The sequence below is a fragment of the Diceros bicornis genome, chromosome 8 (genome assembly GCF_020826845.1).
Source record: "Diceros bicornis minor isolate mBicDic1 chromosome 8, mDicBic1.mat.cur, whole genome shotgun sequence".
Taxonomy (NCBI): Eukaryota; Metazoa; Chordata; class Mammalia; order Perissodactyla; family Rhinocerotidae; genus Diceros; species Diceros bicornis.
Genome location: NC_080747.1, coordinates 67,374,895 through 67,393,441, shown reverse-complemented (window position 1 = coordinate 67,393,441; position 18,547 = coordinate 67,374,895). Strand labels below are relative to the sequence as shown.

The following is an 18,547-nucleotide window of genomic DNA, read 5'->3' as shown; positions in this document are numbered from 1 at the left end:
TCCTCCTCTTTTTGCTGAGGAAGAGTGGCCCTGGGCTAACATCCATGCCCATCTTACTCCACTGTATATGGGACGCCACCACAGCATGGCTTGACAAGCGGTTCCTCGGTGCGCACCTGGGATCCGAACCTGCGAACCCTGGGCCGCCGAAGCGGAGCGCGCACACTTAACCACTGCGCCACCAGGCCGGCCCTGCTCCTCAAGTAATTCTGATGCAGCCAGCCCAGCACCAGAAGAAGCCCATTGGTACAACCTATCGAGGCCAGCCTCCTGGGGCACAGAGCAGCGTGTGTCTGCAGGGGCACTTGGAGAATATCCAGCACAACTTCTTAGGTTCCACCCACTAGAATCCATCTTCCACACACTTGCACATCTGCCATTCTAAAGCTGATCATAGGAAATCTGTTAGTGGTACCCTGTTGTCCTCAAGATCAAATATAACATCTTAGCATAATATATATACCTCTTTCTGGTCAGGCCCCTGCCTGTCTTTCTCATTTCACTTTCCCTGACACCCCCTCCCAGGAGCCAGACCAAACCTCTCGCCACTGCTGGAACACACAAAGCCTTCACACCTCCACGCCTTTGCTCACACTGTTCCTTCTACCTGGAATGCTGATCCCTCCTTCAGGAGCTCATCCTTCAGGTGCTCCTATGGCACCTGTGCCTCTCCTTCACTGTTCCCATCACTTACGTAATGATTTGTTTAATATGTGTCTAGAGACTGCCCACAAGTAAAGGGACCATATCTGTCTTGTCTGGACCTGGATAAGAGCAGTTTTGGCTGAGGGTGGGGATGAGGGAAGAAGGGCAGAAACCTGACTGAGTGGGCTTAGGAGAGAAGGGGAAGTGAAGAACTACAATCTACAATCAACAGACAATCCATTCAGTAAATTTTGCTGTAAAATGGAGCAGGGACATGGAATAGGATCTAGATGGGGAAATAGAGTCAAGAGGTTTTTTAATTTTGTTTCTTAACGTGAGAGAAATAATAGCGTGGTTGTAGGCTGTGGGAATAATATGGAGGGAAGGTATTGATAATGCAGAGAGGAGGGGAAAATTGCAGAGCAGTTGAGTAGGATGGAGATGCACAAGGAAGGGCCAGCTCTCAGGGGAGTGTGGACTGGCATCTGTGGTAATGGAGGAATCATAGGGTACACAGGCTCACATGCTGGAGGGTGGGTAGGGGTGGTGGAGCCTGAGGAGCTTCTGCTCTTCTCAGTGAAATCAGAAGCAAAGTTATCAGATGAAGGGGGAAGGGAGGTGTGGGGGGCAAGGTGATTGGAGCGGGTATGAAATAGATGTCTAGGAGAGAGGGAGCGCATATGGACAGGGAAACGTAATCAGATTGCTGGGTGATATTAAAGCCCAAATGAGGTTAGTGGTCATGAATTTTCAAGTGAGACCAGTCAGCATGGTTGTGTATTTTTCTCTAGCTAAGTTAGCTGCACAGGTACCAGCGGAGAATACATGGAAAGACAGACATGATCCCTGCCCCCTGGAGATTATGTTTTGGAAGGGAAGATGGCATTAAACCAATAATTCCTTGTTTAATTACAGTGTCTGTGCCCCTGGAGATTATGTTTTGGAAGGGAAGATGGCATTAGACCAATAATTCCTTATTTAATTACAGTGTGATGATTGCCATCTTGGAAAACGCAGGGGCAAGAGAGCATCTAACAGGGATGCCTGGCCTAGCCTGGGTGCCTGACGTGAGCCCTGGATATATGGAATGAGGTCTTCGAAAAGACCCGAGTTCTTGCCTTCTTTTTTGTTCGAATTACAAGTAGTGTGGTGCGATAGCGGAGTAGTAACAAGTTATGCTATAATTTTGTGTTTCTTAGTGATCTGCTATGACATCCATTCTAATTGTCATATAAGCTGTCAATCAACCAGGAAAAGTAGCATTTGCACAGGACTTTAGAGCAGTGTGAGTGGACCTAACCAAAGGCAGGAAGGATGGAGGAAAATAGGCAGTACATGTAAAATGCATAAAATATATCCTCTCTCTCTTGTTCCATTCCCTTTCCATTGTATCTTCCTAGAGGATGTGGGAAGTTGTTTAAAGATTCATGCCGTGGGAGGAGAGAACATATTTTCCTGTAGCCCATGTGCAGCACAATAGAATGTGGTTTAGTGGGAGGAGGTGGGAATTGCAAAGAGGGGCTGTTGGTATTGTAAATATAGTAATAGAAGGTTTTAATAGTAAAGAGAAACCCTTTGCTTCTCAGCCCACGGTCTCCAAGACCCTGTGAAAATGTTCTGATTTTGAGTGAATTGTTGAAATCGTACCTAGGAGGAAATTGCCTCAGAATCTTGAGCCTTGTAAACCCAAACCTTTAAAGGGAAGATGTAAGGTCTAATTGGAATTCTTTGTAACAACATTTCATGAGATGAGTGGCCATAGAGGCAGCCCCTGTCAGGCATTCTCTCTGGTTCTGGTTGGTCAGCGAAACACTCTGGGACCCTGGACCAGCAGCATCGGCACCACCTGCAAAGATGTTAGAAACAAAATCCGTGGGTCCCTCCCAGCCCTAGTGAAGCTGAATTTCTGGGAGTGGGGTCTAGCATCTGCATTTTAGCAAGATCCCCTGGTGATGTGTATGGAACATCAAAGTTTGAGAATCAGTGACCTAAAACACCATTGACCGTTCATCCTAGTCCTTTTTTTAAAGCCTGTTGATTAAATAATATCAGAAATAAATAACTCCTCCAGCTCCCCCATGAAACTAGAGAGGTGTGAAGAAGCAAGGACAGGTGCAGTCACGCTGGGAGAATGAACAGGAAAGGTTTCAAGAAGAACTTTCCTAAGAAATCAGAGCAGGATTCTCTCGCTTGGCACTACTGATGTTTGGTAATGATAGTTCTTTGTTGTCGGGAGCACCTGGGCAGTGTAGGAGGCTTAGCAGCATCCCTGGCCTCTACCCACTAGATGCTAGTAGCACCCTTCAAGTTTTGGTTTGAGACAACTAATAATGTCTGAAGACTTTGCTAAATGTTCCCGGGAGGTTGGAGGGGGAGACAAACCCGCCCACCCCCTTGAGAACCACAGACTTAGAATGATGAAAAGTGTGGGTGTCTTCAGAGGGGGTTATCAGGTAAGGAATATTCACAGAGACAGTGTAGCAGCCTTCATAACCTGGGCAATAACATGTACCACTGCTCACCAGGCACGGCGTGCATTTTGCATGCATTACCTCTTCTAATCTTTATAACAAACCCGTGTTCATTATAAAGCAGGTACTATTTTCCCCACTTTATGGATGAAGGACCAAGGTTTAGAGATTGTCACACTGATAAGTAATATACCAGGGATTCAGTCCCAAGTCCATTTTAACCATTATGCTGTATTGCCAATCATGTACATGTATGTATGGATGGATCTTCTATATGTATCTCTATCTGTCTCTCTCCATCTGTGGGTCTGTTGGCTTTTCCCTATCTATGTTAGGAGTCTGGGAAGGATTGGAGAGGGGAAAAAGTCATTTATTGGCCAGGCCTCCAAATTTCCTTTCAAAACACTTGGTGGGGGGCGGGGGCGGGATGGTGTCATGGTGGGAGTGGAAAGCAGGTATCCAGGCCAAGTGTCTTCTCTCATTGCACACACCCGCCCCCCCTCCCTTCCTTGTTGCCCTGGCCCCAGGAGCCTTAACCCTTTGCTTCCCCCACCTCTCCCCTTCCCTTGGTGGAAGCCAGGTCGGTGCGTGCTTATTGCATCCTCTCGCCGGTTTTCGCAGGCTGAGCCCCGCTGCACACCCTGCTCCCTGGCCCGGTGCCAGGATATCAAAGGCTCCGCTGTGCAGGGTGTGGGGGGCAGTTGCACCATCAAAGGGAGCTGCTGGGAGCGGAGTGCGAACAATACCCGGAGTTCACAGGAAAGGGCAGCCTGATCACTAGCATTTACCGACGCCCCCCTGGTGCCGGGGCCTCCGCAGAGGTCAGCATCTGAGAGGGTTGGAGAGAGCGCAGGCTCTCTGGATCTGGGTTTCTCATTGGTCAATTGAGGGCATGAGACCAGATGGTCTCTAAGAGAGAGTGTAGCTCATAGGGCAGCGGTTTCTCAGCCCTGGTTGTGCATGAGAATTACCAGTGGAGAGAGATGCTGGCTCTCCCGGCCCTCACCTCTGATTCCCCCGCTCTGTGGGTCCCAGGTCTGTTTAAGAACCCAGGTGATGGCAATGCACGCCCAGGGCTGGGAACCACGGCCCAGAGGAAAGCGCTTGGGGCTGGACTGATCTGGTGTTTGGGTCCCAGCTCTGTCATTGTGAGATCCCAAGGTGTTTACTTAACGTCTCTGTGCCTTAGTTTTGCACATCTGTAAAGTGGGGATTATGATATCTACCTCACAGGAGTACAACAAGAAAATTAGGTACCTTGGTAGACAGTCCATGGTAGGCGTTCAGTGAGTGTAGACGCCCTTCTCCAGCCTCCCTCTGACACGCTGTAGGGCAGCGCTGTGCTTTTGTTTTCCCCAAAGATTTTTCTTTGCAGGGGAAGATTCACCCTAAGGCAACATCTGTTTCCACTCTTCCTCCGTTTCTCTTTTTCCTTCCCCCCGCCAGCCCCCAAAGCCCCAGCACACAGCTGTGTATAGTTGTAAGTTCTTGTGGTTCTTCCATATGAGCCGGTGCCACAGCATGGCCACTGACAGACGCGTGGTGTGGTTCTGCGCCTGTAAACCGAACCCGGGCCGCTGAAGTAGAGCCCACCGAACTTAAGTGCTAGAACATCAGGGCTGGCTCTCATCTTTTTTTTTAAGAGGAATTTTGCTGTGCGTTGGTTTAAGAAATCAAGGGAACCACTTCCTTTTAGACTCTGTTCCCAAATATTGATCTTTTCATCTTATCACTCCTGTGATAGGGGTTGTAAAGATCTGAATCTATGCAAAGTATTTGAAGGTGGACAGAAAGGTATTATGAAGTGTTAGGAGTTAGAGCAAAATATTAACAGGGATTGATTGGGGTGGTGAGGTGGAGAGTGTCTTTCCTCCTCTACTTTCTGCTCCGCTTTCCACCTACCTCCATGCTTCGGATCCTTTAATGGCTTCCTGTGGCACAGCATCCAGTCACCTTAATGCGGTTCCCAAGACCTGCTTACCCCACCTACATGTAAGCCCCTTGAACCTTTTCCCGACCCCTCCCCCTCTCACCCTGGGCTTCAAACAGGATTTTTTTGTTTTAATTGTGGTAAAATATATATAACATAAAATTTATTGTTTTAACCATTTTTAAGTGTGCAATTCAGTGACATCAAGTACATTCACAATGTGTGCAACCATCACCACTATCCATTTCCAGAACTTTTTCATCATCCCAAAATGAAACTCTGTACCCACTAAACACTAACTCCCCATTCCCCCATCCCTCCATCCCCTGGTAACTTCTTCTTCTTTTTTTTTTTTTTTTGTGAGGAAGATCAGCCCTGAGCTAACATCATGCTAATCCTCCTCTTTTTGCTGAGGAAGACCGGCTCTGAGCTAACATCTATTGCCAATCCTCCTCCTTTTTTTTTTCCCCAAAGCCCCAGTAGATAGTTGTACGTCATAGTTGCACATCCTTCTAGTTGCTGTATGTGGGATGCGGCCTCAGCATGGCCAGAGAAGCGGTGCGTTGGTGCGCGCCCGGGATCTGAACCCGGGCCGCCAGTAGCGGAGCGTGCACACCTAACCGCTAAGCCACGGGGCTGGCCCATCCCCTGGTAACTTCTATTCTACTTTCTATCCCTATGAATTTGTCTATTCTAGGTACCGCATGTAAGTGGAATTATACAATATTTGTCTTTCAGTGTCTAGTTGATTTCACTTAGCATAATGTTTTCAAGGTTCATCCATGGTTATGTAGCATGTATCAGAATCGGAAGTTTCTGCTCCCAAGCTCACTTACATTGTTGTTGACAGGACTTGGTTCCTTGAGGATTGTTGAACTGAGGGTCTCATTTCTTTGCTGGCTCTTAGCTGTAGGCCACCCTCAATTCCTTGCTCCATGGGTCTTCCAAACATGGCAGCTTGTTTCATCAAAGCCAACATGAGAGTTAATCTGCTAGCCAAACAGAAATCATAATCTTTTGTAACCTAATCATGAAATTGACATTTCCTCAATGTTGCTATATTCTTTTGGTTAGAAACCAGTTACTGAAAGGGAGTTACTGTTGAGTAACTCCTGGTTTTTTGTTGGCTCAACACTTACTGAAAGACTATACAAGGCCATGAATACCAGGATGTGGGGAACATTGGGGTTCTCTTGGAGGCTGTGTACCAAAATCTTATCCTGCAACCCTCCCATGAGTTCTGTAGGCTTCTCAATCTTGTTTTGTGTGTGTGTGAGGAAGATCAGCCCTGAGCTAACATCCATGCCAATCCTCCTCTTTCTGCTGAGGAAGACTGGCTCTGAGCTAACGTCTGTGCCCATCTGCCTCCACTTTATGTGGGACGCTGCCACAGCATGGCCTGACAAGCTGTGCGTCGGTGCGCACCTGGATCCGAACCTGGGTCACCAGCAGTGGAGCACGCGCATTTAACTGCTAAGCCACGGGGCCAACCCCCTCAATATCTTTTTAAATCATTTCTTTTTGGCTTGAGCTAACCAGAATTGGTGACTTATTTGCATACAGACCAACTTGTTTGTTGCTTACTACTCATTACTCATTATGACATTACTCATTACTTCTTTTTTTTTTTTCAAAATTATCAATTCTATATCTGAATACTTCATCACCTCACAGCTAGCTAGCCAGCATCCATCAGAAAACTTGTTGGATATTAATCTCCAAAAAGATCATAGAAGAGAGGTTAAGAACCTCTCAAATTAGTCCTTTTAAAATAGGAAAACTGAGTCTTGTTAATGGAACAGCCCATAAATCCTCACATCCAGCCCAGGGTTTTTGCAGATTATCCTCATCTGGGATATGACCAGAAGGTAGCTGTCTTCCCTAAAGGTTCTGTAGATTTTTAGTATCAGAAGTCTAGTGCAAACTAGCTTAAGCAAGAAAAGGGAATTTGTTGACTCACATAACTGGAAGGAATACTGGGGAGGATTACAGGATCAAAAGAAGAATTAGAGAGCTCTAGGGCTTGCAACCAGTGGCACGATGCAGGCAGCTCTCTTTCTAGCTCTTGTTGACATCTCCATCATCTTCGTGTCTCACTTTCTTAGCCTCATTCCTTACTATTGCAATCATGCCTTAATATGTGACCTTTAGTCTTTGAGCCAAAAGAGGAGCAGGGTTGGGTCAAGTGTTTATTCCCAGGGCCAGGAAGATGGGGTATTATGCTATGCCAGGCCTGGGTCACATGGCCACATTCCTGTTGCCAGAAGAAGAACCCTGAAAAACCAATAGCCACTACTGCCCAGTACAGTCTCTGACTCAGGCCTATTGTCAGCGCCCTGAGCACGGACAGACCAACCATGCAAGTGATCCCTGAAATATTGGAGATGCCAAAAAGGACAAGACAATGTCTTGTCTTGTGGTAAGGCCCTGCCTGGGAAACATGGATTGGAGAGATTATTTTTTGGCCATTGTTTTTCATGGAGTCTTGGAATTCATTTTATTGCACCCAAGGTCCAGTGTCTTAGCCCACTGGCAAAATAGGGTCACACTGAATTTTTCCATTATAGATTTCACTTGTTCCCTACCTACTTGACAGTTGGAAATAAATTATTGGTAGAGACATGGAGGCCAGGGATGACATGGAAAATAGCCGTCCATTTCATGGACTTATGACCAAGGTTAAATTACGGTAACAAAAGGGGCCGGAGCTTTTTATTTACTGCTGCTTTCTGTGATTTATGGGCCAATCGTTGTTTTTTGTTTTTAACCTTTAAGTAAGGAATGATTTGTCAAGTTCATGAAACCATGTGTATTTAGAGACTCATTAATCTTAGTGCTAAAGGTAAGTCTTGTTTTAGACCCATGTAAATATGGATTAAGATCAAGATCAGTCAGACTTGACTTTTGGAAGGTGTAATATTGTGCTCTCTTTAAATATGTATATTGACGCTGAAGTTCTCCTAGTAATTCTTCCAAAGGAGTGTTACAGTGGGCTCCCTAAGAACTCCTCCTGGCCTGGGGCCATTCACAGTTGCCCGGGAATGTACTCACAGCTGACTTGTTCTTTGGCAGTTCTTTATAGAGGGCCCTGTATATGCTATGTGCTAGAAGCAATTGTGTAGGATAATCTGCCTAATCCTACCTGTGTATAGCTTGGTTTAGGGCTCTCCCCCCAAGTAAGGAAGCAGCTCACTTTTAAATTTAGATTGGGATTCAATATTCAGGATGACACTGGAGTGTAGAGAAGTAAAGATAAAACTTATCCATTGTCTCCCAGAGGCAGAGGAGAGTGTAGAGGGCAGGAACTCAGTTCTTGGTTCAGACAGACTTGGGTTTGACTCTTAACAAAGACACCTCCTAACTTTTTGACGTTGGGAAATTAGTTAATTTCTTTAACCCTTTGTTTTCTCATCTGTAAAATGGGGCTAATAATAATACAAACCCTATAGGGTTGTTTGATGTGTTTTAATAAGATAATCCAAGTAAGACATTTAGCATTATGTGGGCACATTGCTTTAAACCACTGAAGTAGTTGTAATAATCTCAGGAATCATGATTTTTTTGGTCCGTATGTGTCCCCTTTCCACCACACACTTATAAACTCTCCCAAGTCTCCATACAAAGAGCAAACCACCACCACCACCTGGGGCAGCATGGGGTCTGTGGGCAGAGGCTTTAGAACTAGGCTGACCTAGGTTTATACGCAGGATTTAACTCGCAGCAATCCAGTTTCTGAACTGTAAAATGAGACGATAACCCACGTTGTGAGGATTAGAGATAATAAATTTAATTGTGTGGTAGATAATAAGCTCCACTGTAGATTAGCTTTTAAAAAATTCCCCACTTGGCCATGTTTGCCAGCCTAGGTCATAGTGACAGTGTGAGCGAGGATCTCTAGAAGACACATCTCAGCTGTTCCTGATGTCGGTTTTATCCTCATTCTTACTGGCCCTGAGCCCGACTTCATTGCTTTTAGGTCTAGCCTGATTTCCTTCGAACCAAGGTCTATGGAGCCATGATAATGAGCACTGCCATTTAGAAATAGACTTTATTTAACTCATCCTGGCTTGGGTACCAACTGGCCGTAGAGATCCATCTCAGCTCCACTGAGAGTGACACATAAGACCAAATTACAAATGCACACTCATGTGATTGTGACTTTGCATTGAGACTGGAAAGAAACATTAACAAATGAAAGATTTGTTTGATATAGAAAAAGTAATGTTCAAAGGTCAAAGTTGCTTGAGGAAAGTTCTCTCTGCTTCTGCCTGGTACTGGAAAGCTACAAATCGATAAAAAGTCTACATTTTCCCAAGTTATTGACTCTTCACGTTGCAGATTCTTCCCCTGACAGCATTTCACAGGGATCCCTATTCAGGAGAGAAGAAGGCATGGGGGATGTTTAAAAGCTCTGTGACATCTGCTGACATTCTCCCTGCTTGTGTCTTGCAGCCTACTTCTGCTTCCTCCTGACTGCTCTGGGGGTGACAGCTGGTGCCCATCGCTTGTGGAGCCACAGGTCCTACAAGGCCAAGCTGCCTCTGAGGATATTTCTGGCTGCCGCCAACTCCATGGCTTTCCAGGTGGGAACGGAGGGTCCTCTCTGCCTTAGGGACCCGGCACAAATGGCACTGTGGGAGGAGGCACAGACACGCTCCCTGTGCAGTGGACATTCCTCCACAACCATTCTGGGCTCAGTGCTCAGGCCCCCAAGCACTCCCTGCCTGTCCCAAGTTTTTATCTTCTTGTAGCTTTAGATACATTTTATAAAATGTCCCCTGGGAGCTTTGTGCCCCAAGGCCTGCTGAACTACAGAGGAGGAAAGGAGATTCCTCCCTCCAGAGTCCATACTAAAACATACCCTGAAGCCCTCAACATTTGTCCAGCTCTAATGAGGGCAAGTTCCAAGCTGAGCATGCTATATGCATATCGCATTTGATCCTCACAGTAACACCATGAGTTAGGTGTTATGTGCATCCCCATTTTACAGATGAAAAAACTAAGTCTTAATGAAGTTAAAGAACTTACCCAAATTATATGGCTAAGAAGTGGTACATCCAGGATAGGCAAATGCAGGTCTGACTCCAAAGCCATTGCTCCTACAAAATACATTCCCGAGGTCACCCTATAAGTTTGTAGTGGACAGCCTATTCAATATGGAGTCGGAAGACTGAGGATTTGAGTCTTAGTCTGACGGTTGCTAGCCGTGAATCTCTTACTCGTCTCCAATTTCTTCATCCGTAAAAATAAGAATATGACTTTATTCCCAGAGTTGTTATGAAATTATTGAAAATTACAGGGAGCTATAAAAATGTAAGAGAGGGTCAGCACTGCCCTAGCTTTGGGCCATATCCGTGAGGAGCATTCCAGTCCTGGACCATTTTGCACCACCTTGGGCACTTTCTGAGCTGCTGGAATTCGGTTTGATCATGGATCTCTGTTTTCCCAGTTCCTCATCTGATCCAGGCAGGGTGGGTGGGAACAACTCGTTTCCAAACTTTCCACCCATATATAACTGCAGATGCTTCCAAGCCCCGTGTATTTTCACCCGTTGGGAAGAAATGGCAATTCCCAAAACTGCTTTAGGGTCCAGGGAAACAGGCGACTCAGGAGCCTCTCTATGACCCACAGTTATGCAAGTCACGTGGCCACCTCTGCGGTGGGCCTCCTGTCCCTACAAGGCAGCCTGACCCTGAGCATTTCTCTACGTTGCTCCTGTGTCTAAGAATTCATTTCCCTATTTCAGGCTTCCCTCCTACAGTTTGAGCATTCATAAAGCAAATAGGATCTGACACCTAGTTCACTGAGGGAGCACAGTTCATATTATGCATTTCTACTGGTTATAATTCAAGCACAGTCGGGAATTAGTACCAGGGTCCTGGCAAGAAGCTGCTGTGCGCAGTTGGCAGCTTCTTGGTTTCACGTTCTTTTGTTCACCATTGGCAGCGTGAACCATGCTGCCCTTTATTTTGACTTCAGCCATCTTAGTCTAGTGTTGTGTTTTGTTTATCATAACGAGGAGTTATGGTAATGATAATTTAGAAACTCATTGACTCAGGTCTTAGATCCTATTTAGGACTTAACTTGGTAATTTTCGTTTATTTTGTTCAGGCAATTTATTATTTTTAGCCTCCAATTACACACTCATGTAGTTAAAAGCACCTCTATTATTGGAATTTTTTTCCAACATAAATAACTTGACATTGAGAGTCTAAACCTCTTTTCCCAATGAAATTATTTGTTTATATTGATTTTTTTAATGCTATCTTTTTTTTAACAATTTTATTTATTTATTTATTTATTTATTTATTTATTTATTTATTTTCCCCCCCAAAGCCCCAGTAGATAGTTGTATGTCATAGCTGCACATCCTTCTAGTTGCTGTATGTGGGACACAGCCTCAGCATGGACAGAGAAGCGGTGTGTCGGTGCGCGCCCGGGATCTGAACCTGGGCCGCCAGCAGCGGAGCGCAAGCACTTAACCGCTAAGCCACGGGGCCGGCCTATATCGATTTTTGAGAACCTAAGTTTTCTTAACAAAACATCACATAACAGAACATCACACTGTGATTTTAAATTTGCTTTGGGAAGAAAGTACATTGTAAAGGGAAGTACCCAGGTCCTGGAATAGATTCTTGGCTCTGCCATTTGCTAGATGTGGGCTTTTGTGCAAGTCTCTGTTTCTTTATCTGCAAAGGAGGGGTAATGACACCTTCCTCACAGAGTTGTTGAGAGGATGAAATAATGAATAAAAAGCGCCCAGCTTATTGTAGCACTCAGTGAATATTGTCTCCCCTCTTCTTTATGAGAATTGGCACACCATCTCATTCATTTCTGTATTTTAATGGCTATCATAAGGAAAACACTCAATGACTGTTCAGTGAAGTAATACTTTTAAAAAGTATTTTTTAGAAATCATCATATTTGACTATGCAGACTTCTTCCAGGCCCACATTCGTGCTGGACTTTTTTCATTCAATTTCACAAATACTTAGTGAGCACCTACTGTGTGGCAGACACTGAGCCAGGCACAGTGGTTGTAGTGATTAGCAAACACAGTCACAGTCCTTGCCTTCATGGAGCCCTCCATCTGGTGGGGTATTAGAATTCCCACAGTTTCCCAGTGGAAATGCCAGTGCTTCGTGGGTCTGGGGTTTTATACCATATCACTTAGACGTAGGTGAGAGATGTCTGTAAGATCAGCATAGGGCCAGCTTCCCTACAATACATAACTGTGTCAGAGGGAAAGAGTGCAGTTGATGCAGACCACTTAACGCCAGGAAGAGGACCACCTGGGAAAGTGAAAAATGTGCTGTGATTTGCCAGCCTAGGGTATTGACCTACAACCCTGACTAAATGCAGAGTCATTGATTTAGTTTCCCTTTGATGACCCCCTGGGTTTTTAAAGACAGTTTCAAACGTTCTCTTCCACTTTCTTCCATCAGAATGGTCACGCATTTGGTGAAAAATGGGCAAGTCATGCCACGGTTCTCTCTGTTTGAGGATCTTATTTGCTAGATGCTGCAACTAAGGTCTTGATCATCAAGAACAATCTTCTTAAAATTGGGGCTTAAACACTTGAAACTCCCTTTTCTCTTTCTTCTGTAGAGGATATATGTACAGAGCAGGGGGCAATAGTGGAAAAGGTGGGGGTACTTTTAGTCTGAAAAGATGATGATAGGGCAAGAATGCCGGACACGGGGCTATAGTAATCCTCTGTCCCTCTATACCTTTGCATTCAGCAAAGACCCCCTGAGTTACCCCATCCTCCTACCTTACCAGTACAAGTCAACCTAAAGACTGCTTGCAAACTCCTTATAATTATCTCCCTCCCAAATATGGACCCAGATAAGGGATTCCTGCCATCCATTGGTCTCCAAGAGTTCAGTTTTCACAAAGTAGCTAGGACTTTGGATTTGTGCTCTCATGTTCTTGCGCACACCCCTGCTGGCTGCAGCTGGGTCTCTTGTGAACTCAGTTCGACCAAAAGCACCTATTGATGCTTCAGCCTCCTCTTTGACTATCCACATTTACTCATCAGATCCTCGTAGAGAGGCATAGGATTTCAAGCTGACAGGGAGCTTAAGGAATTTAGTCTAAATCCTCTTATTTTACAGAAGGGTAAAAAGAGGCTCCAAGAACATCAGTGACTTGTCAAAGGTCGCACAGCTGGTTAGTCGATAGACCAGACTGAAACCTAAGTTTCCTTACCCTCAGGCCAGGGATCTTTTGGCTCATCCATGAATGTTCCTATGTGATGTCCAACAGCGTGATTTGTAGACAACTTATAGTTGGGTCTTGTTTTTTAATCCACTCTGACAATCCCTGTGTTTTAATTGGTATATTTAGACCATTCATATTTGTAGTGATTATCAACATAGATGGATTAATGTCTACCACGTTTCTGTCCACTATTCATTGCTCTTGTTTTTTGTTTCTTTTTTGTCTTCCACTCTTTTTCTGTCTTCTCTGGTATTTTTGAGCATTTTATATGATTCTATTTTCTCTCCTCTCTTAGCATATCAATTATACTTCTTTTTAAATTTTTTTAGTGGTTGGTCTAGAGTTTGCTATAATATACATTTACCACTAATCTAAGCCCACTTTCAAATAATAGTATACCATTTCACAGTAGTGCAGTTATCATATAACTGAGTATTCCAATTCCTCCTTCCTGTCCCTATGACATTGCTGTCATTCATTTCACATATCCGTTAGCTATAGTCACCAAATACGTTGTTGCTTTTATTATTTTGAACAAACTATTATCTATTAGATCAATTAAGAATAAGAAAACTTAAAGATTTTATTTTACCTTCATTTATTCTTTCTCTAACACTCTTCTTTCTTTATGTAGGTCTAAGTCTATAACCTATGCCATTTTCCTTCTCTCTGAAGAACTTCTGTTGTTTCTTGCAAGGCAGGTCTACTGGTGAAAAATTCCCTCAATTTTTGTTTGTCTGAGAAAGTCTTTATTTCTCCTTCACTTGTGAAGAATAACTTTGCTGAGTACAGAATTCTAGATTTGTGGGTTTTTCTTTCAACATTTTAAATTACTCCACTTTCTTTCTGCTTGTTTGTTTTGTAAGAGAAATCTGGTGTAATTCTTAACCTCCTTCCTCTATAGGTAATGTGTTTTTTTCTTCCTCTGGCTTCTGTCAAGATTTTTTCTTCGTCTTTGATTTTCTGCAGTTTGACTGTGATATGCCTAAATATAGATTTTTTGCTCTTTATCCTGATTGGTGCTCACTGAGCTTGCTGGGTCTGTGGTTTGGTGTCTGTCATTAGTTTTGGAAGTTTTTCAGCCATTATTATTTCAAATATTTCTACTGTTTGCTTGTTCCTCCTTCTCTCTCTCTGTCCTTCTATCTCCTCGCTTTCTCCCTCCCTCTCTTCCTTTCTTCTCCTTTTCATGTTCCCGTTACATGTTACGCCTTTTATAATTGTCCCACAGTTCCTAGATATTCTATTCCATCTTTTCCCTTTGCATTTCATTTTGGGAAGTTGCTATTGATATATCTTCAAGCTCACTGATTCTTTCCTTAGCCGTGTCCAGTCTACCGATGAGACCATCAAAGTCATTCTTCATTTGTTTACAGTATTTCTGACTTCTGGCATTTTCTTTTCAATCTTTCTTAGAGTTTCCATCTCTCTGCCTACATTACCCACCTGTTCTTGTGTGTTGTCCACTTTTTCTATTAGAACCGTTTGCATGTTAATCATAGTTGTTTTAACTGACCAGTCTGATAATTCCAACATCTCTGCCATATCTGAGTCTGGTTCTGATGCTTGCTTTTTCTTTTTAAATGGTATTTTTTTTGCCTTTTAGCATACTTTTTAATATTTTGTTGAAAGCTGTATATGATGTCCTGGGTAAAAGGAAGGAAATAGGGCTGAGGAAATAGGGCTTTAGTGTGAGATTTTATGTTTATCTGGCTAGGAATTAGGCTGTGCTTACTATGTTCTGTAGCTGTGGTGTTAGAGGCCAAAATTTCCTCTAGTGGCCCTGTTTTTTTCTCTCCCCCATTGTCTTTAGATTTAGAGACTTCTCCTTAAATAGGGATTAAGGCTTTCAGTTCTTTCAGTTGAAATCCCTTGTCATTTTATAGGAGCCCTATTGATGTGGAGATAAGGGGAGAGCATTCTGTAGTCCTATGACTAGGTCTCAGTCTTTCCGCGAGCCTGAGTTTCCCTCCCCCCAGGTCATTCAGGCTTTGGTAAAACACCAGTTGATTAGGCTCTGGTAAAATAGTTTCTCTTGAGGACAGATCTTGCTAAGGAGAACAGAGAGCGCTGCTCATACTGTATTTCAAAATGGTTACTTTTCTTCTCCCCCTGCTGGAAGACCAAGGGAATTTTTCTTAGCTGTTCATAGTGAGAACCTGGTAGGGCTCCTGGAGATAAAATTCATGAAAGTATGGGGCCCTCTAGGACTGGGACCCCTAGGAATTTTTAACTCTCAAGTTTGTCCACACTAAGACTCCAGAATTCATCAAATATAGCTTAAAAAGTTCCTGTCTATCCTGGTACCAGCTGTGGGCTTTTGCTCCTGGACCTCTGTTTCTGATAGACTGTGATTCTCTAACTGCCTGTTTGTCTCTCTAGTTTTTGGGGCAGCAGTTTGCCCTGTGACCTCAGTTCTCTGATGGATCTAAGAAGAGTTGTTGATTTTCAGTTTGTTCGGCTTTTTTCTTGTTGCAAGGATGGCAGTGACTACTTCCATGTCAGACCAGAAAATGAAAGTTACATCATGATTTGTAAATATGTCAAATAAATCACATGGTCACGGGCCATGAACTTTCACAGGTATATAACAACAAAACAACAAAACATTATTGAGTGCTAACCACTTACCAGCACTTCATTAAGTACTTTATATAGTCATCTGACAATACCCCTACAAAGCAGGTACTGTTATTTTCTTCATTTGATAGGTGAGGAAGTTGAAAGAAAGAAACTATGTAACCTGTCCAAGGACATACAGATTTAAGTGACAGAAAGGGAATTCAAGTGCAGGTGGCTTGACTCCGGAGGTCACCCTCTCACTGCAATGCTCTAATGCCTCTCCCAGTATTGAAGTGTATGTTATTCTTTCACTCAGCACATGCATGTGCTAAGCATTGTTCCCAGCACTGGAGAATAAGACAGACAGGTCCCTGTCCTCATAACATGTATATTACAGTGGAAAAGAGAGCAAATAAACAAGTAAGCAAATGAATAAACATGTTCACTCAGAGAGGGAGAAGAATATGAAGAATTGAAACATGGCGATGTGATAGAGTGCCAGGGAGGCAGCTTCTTTGGAGAGGATGGTCAGAAAAGAACTCGCTGAGGAGGTGACATTAATGCTGAGACCTGAGGGGGATAACAGTAGGGGAAGAGCATTCCACACGGAAGGAGGAGCCAAAGCAAAGCAAGATCAAGTATGGTGTGTTCAAGGAAGAGAAAGACGGCCAGTGTGGCTGGTCCACGTGAGTATGGGAGATGGTCATAGAAGAGGCCGGGGGGGCAGGATGGGGCCACCTGTCAGGCACAGCAAGGAGTTTGGATATTGTTCTAAAAGCCATGGGAAGGCACTGCAGGATTTTAGGCAGGGAAGCAACACGGCCTCATACATTTCAATGGCACAAGTAAACCTCAGACCACAGTCATGAGACCCCAGAGATATTGTGCCAGATTCAGGATCAGAGACCAACCCCCAAAGCTGGCTCTCTGTGGGGTGTGCACGTCAAGGAGGGAGACTTGCATATGAGGCAGTGCCCTCTAGGACGGCTTGGGGTGCTAGCAGCACTGTGTAGTGGCAGGTGGTTAGAAGGAGAACACAACACCAGAACAGGACTGTAAACTCAAGGATCCTTAACTTAACATGACTCTCTGTGCAGGGTCTAACTCTCATGGCAGAGATCCTGTTTCAGGGTTTGCCACCTTTCCTAAACACAAGCCTAAGCTTCGGATGTACAGACTTTCTTCTGCAAGTCAGAAACAGGTTCGCCTTCCTCCTTTCAAGATGGGTGAAAGTTGTTGGTTTCCTTCCAGTGTAAACAGGCAGCAGCAGATGTGACCCTGATGCCCTGAGAAGCCTTCCTGCTGTGGTTTTGGAGGACAGCTTGCACGCTGTGCCTCACATTGTCTTCTTCCACAGTGTTTTGCCCTCCTGGGCACTTTTGGAAGTCACGGGGAAAGGACAAATAGCTTGCGAGGTTGCTCACTATGGTGGTGATGTATGGATCCATCAAAGCATTGTTGTCATATACATGCTGCTTTGTAACTCATCAGTGTTGGCGGGATACTCTGACAGATGACGGGGTGGAGGTGGGAGGTGAGAGAGAGAGAGAGAGAAGAAACTCTCCTGAGGCAGCTGCGTGAGGCACAGCATTTTCTGTCTGTGCTTACCTGGCAAGATTAACTTAAACTTCTTACCAGTAAAAATGTACCTTTTAAGGTAGAGATTAAAATGGCTCCACTCCCCTGAGATGCCTCTCTTCCTTCTTTATTGTGGATCTAGGTCAGTGAAAGTAGAGGAGAGGGGATGAACCTCAAGGGAATGAAAATGTGATAGCCTGAGATGGCCTGAGAAAAGAAAGTAATTCTCTAGACGGACACACCAACCAGTAGGGCTAGTCCGTCTCTCATGTGACCCTCCCCAGATACAGCAGAGCCTCTGTAGGCAGAGTTACCCTCTTTGTACAGCAGATATAGTCCTAAGCATTTCAAAGGGATTAAATTTTTGTAAACAATAAAATATATACTTTAAATGCACACAGAGAGTTTTTATTTAAAGAAATACTTGGTAAAGTAGAGGGTATTTTTGTAAACAAATAGCTACAGATTTTATATGTTATTTTGGTTCCATATCTATATTAAAAAAAAACAACACTTATTTAAGATGAATTCCACATGCAGTCCTGTCAATTTGGAATCTATTATGAAATATAGTTTCAAGCTAAATGATTCATTCTGCCTTCTTTTCAGAAAGAAAGTCTTTAGAAGCGCTCAGATAGGGCACCTCCTTAATGAGGCTCTTTCTCCTGCCAGTCTCGTCCTCCCCTAGAACCACAGAAGGTTGGAGCAGGGACCTTGGAAGCCGAGTCTAATCCCTTTCCTAACAACTGAAGAAACTAAAGCCCAAATGTCTGAGCCTCTTTTTGTTTGTTTATTTTCCCACATTGTCTCCAAAAATATTTATGAGCGTTGGGGACTGTGGCGCATTGCAATTCCTTGACAAGCTATTTCTTCCCGTACCTGCCACCAACCATTTGGGCTCAGATAGCACATTGTCACTGCTTACTCTTTATTCCACTGCTGTCCTGCCAGACACTCTTCTGTTGCTGCTTTCTAGGTTTTCCAACCCTCTGATTATTTTGCATTTTGGATGATTTCTCTCCCAGCTGCCTTCATTTGCATTTTTCCTAAATTAAATCTCATTGTGATAATTTCTGTTCATATTTCTAACCTCTTTAAATCCATCTGTGTTATTTCTCTGTCCTCAATGGTGTCTGCA

General features: G+C 44.0%; 1 protein-coding gene across 1 annotated transcript in view; it reads left to right on the top strand.

The window, feature by feature from the left end:
• SCD5 (stearoyl-CoA desaturase 5) overlaps positions 1-18,547 on the top strand; it is a 148,905-nt gene that overhangs the window by 76,162 nt on the left and 54,196 nt on the right. Inside the window, exon 2 of the mRNA XM_058547406.1 lies at positions 9,499-9,629. Within this exon, the coding sequence (XP_058403389.1) occupies positions 9,499-9,629 (131 nt within the window). The remainder of the gene's footprint in view (positions 1-9,498; positions 9,630-18,547) is intronic.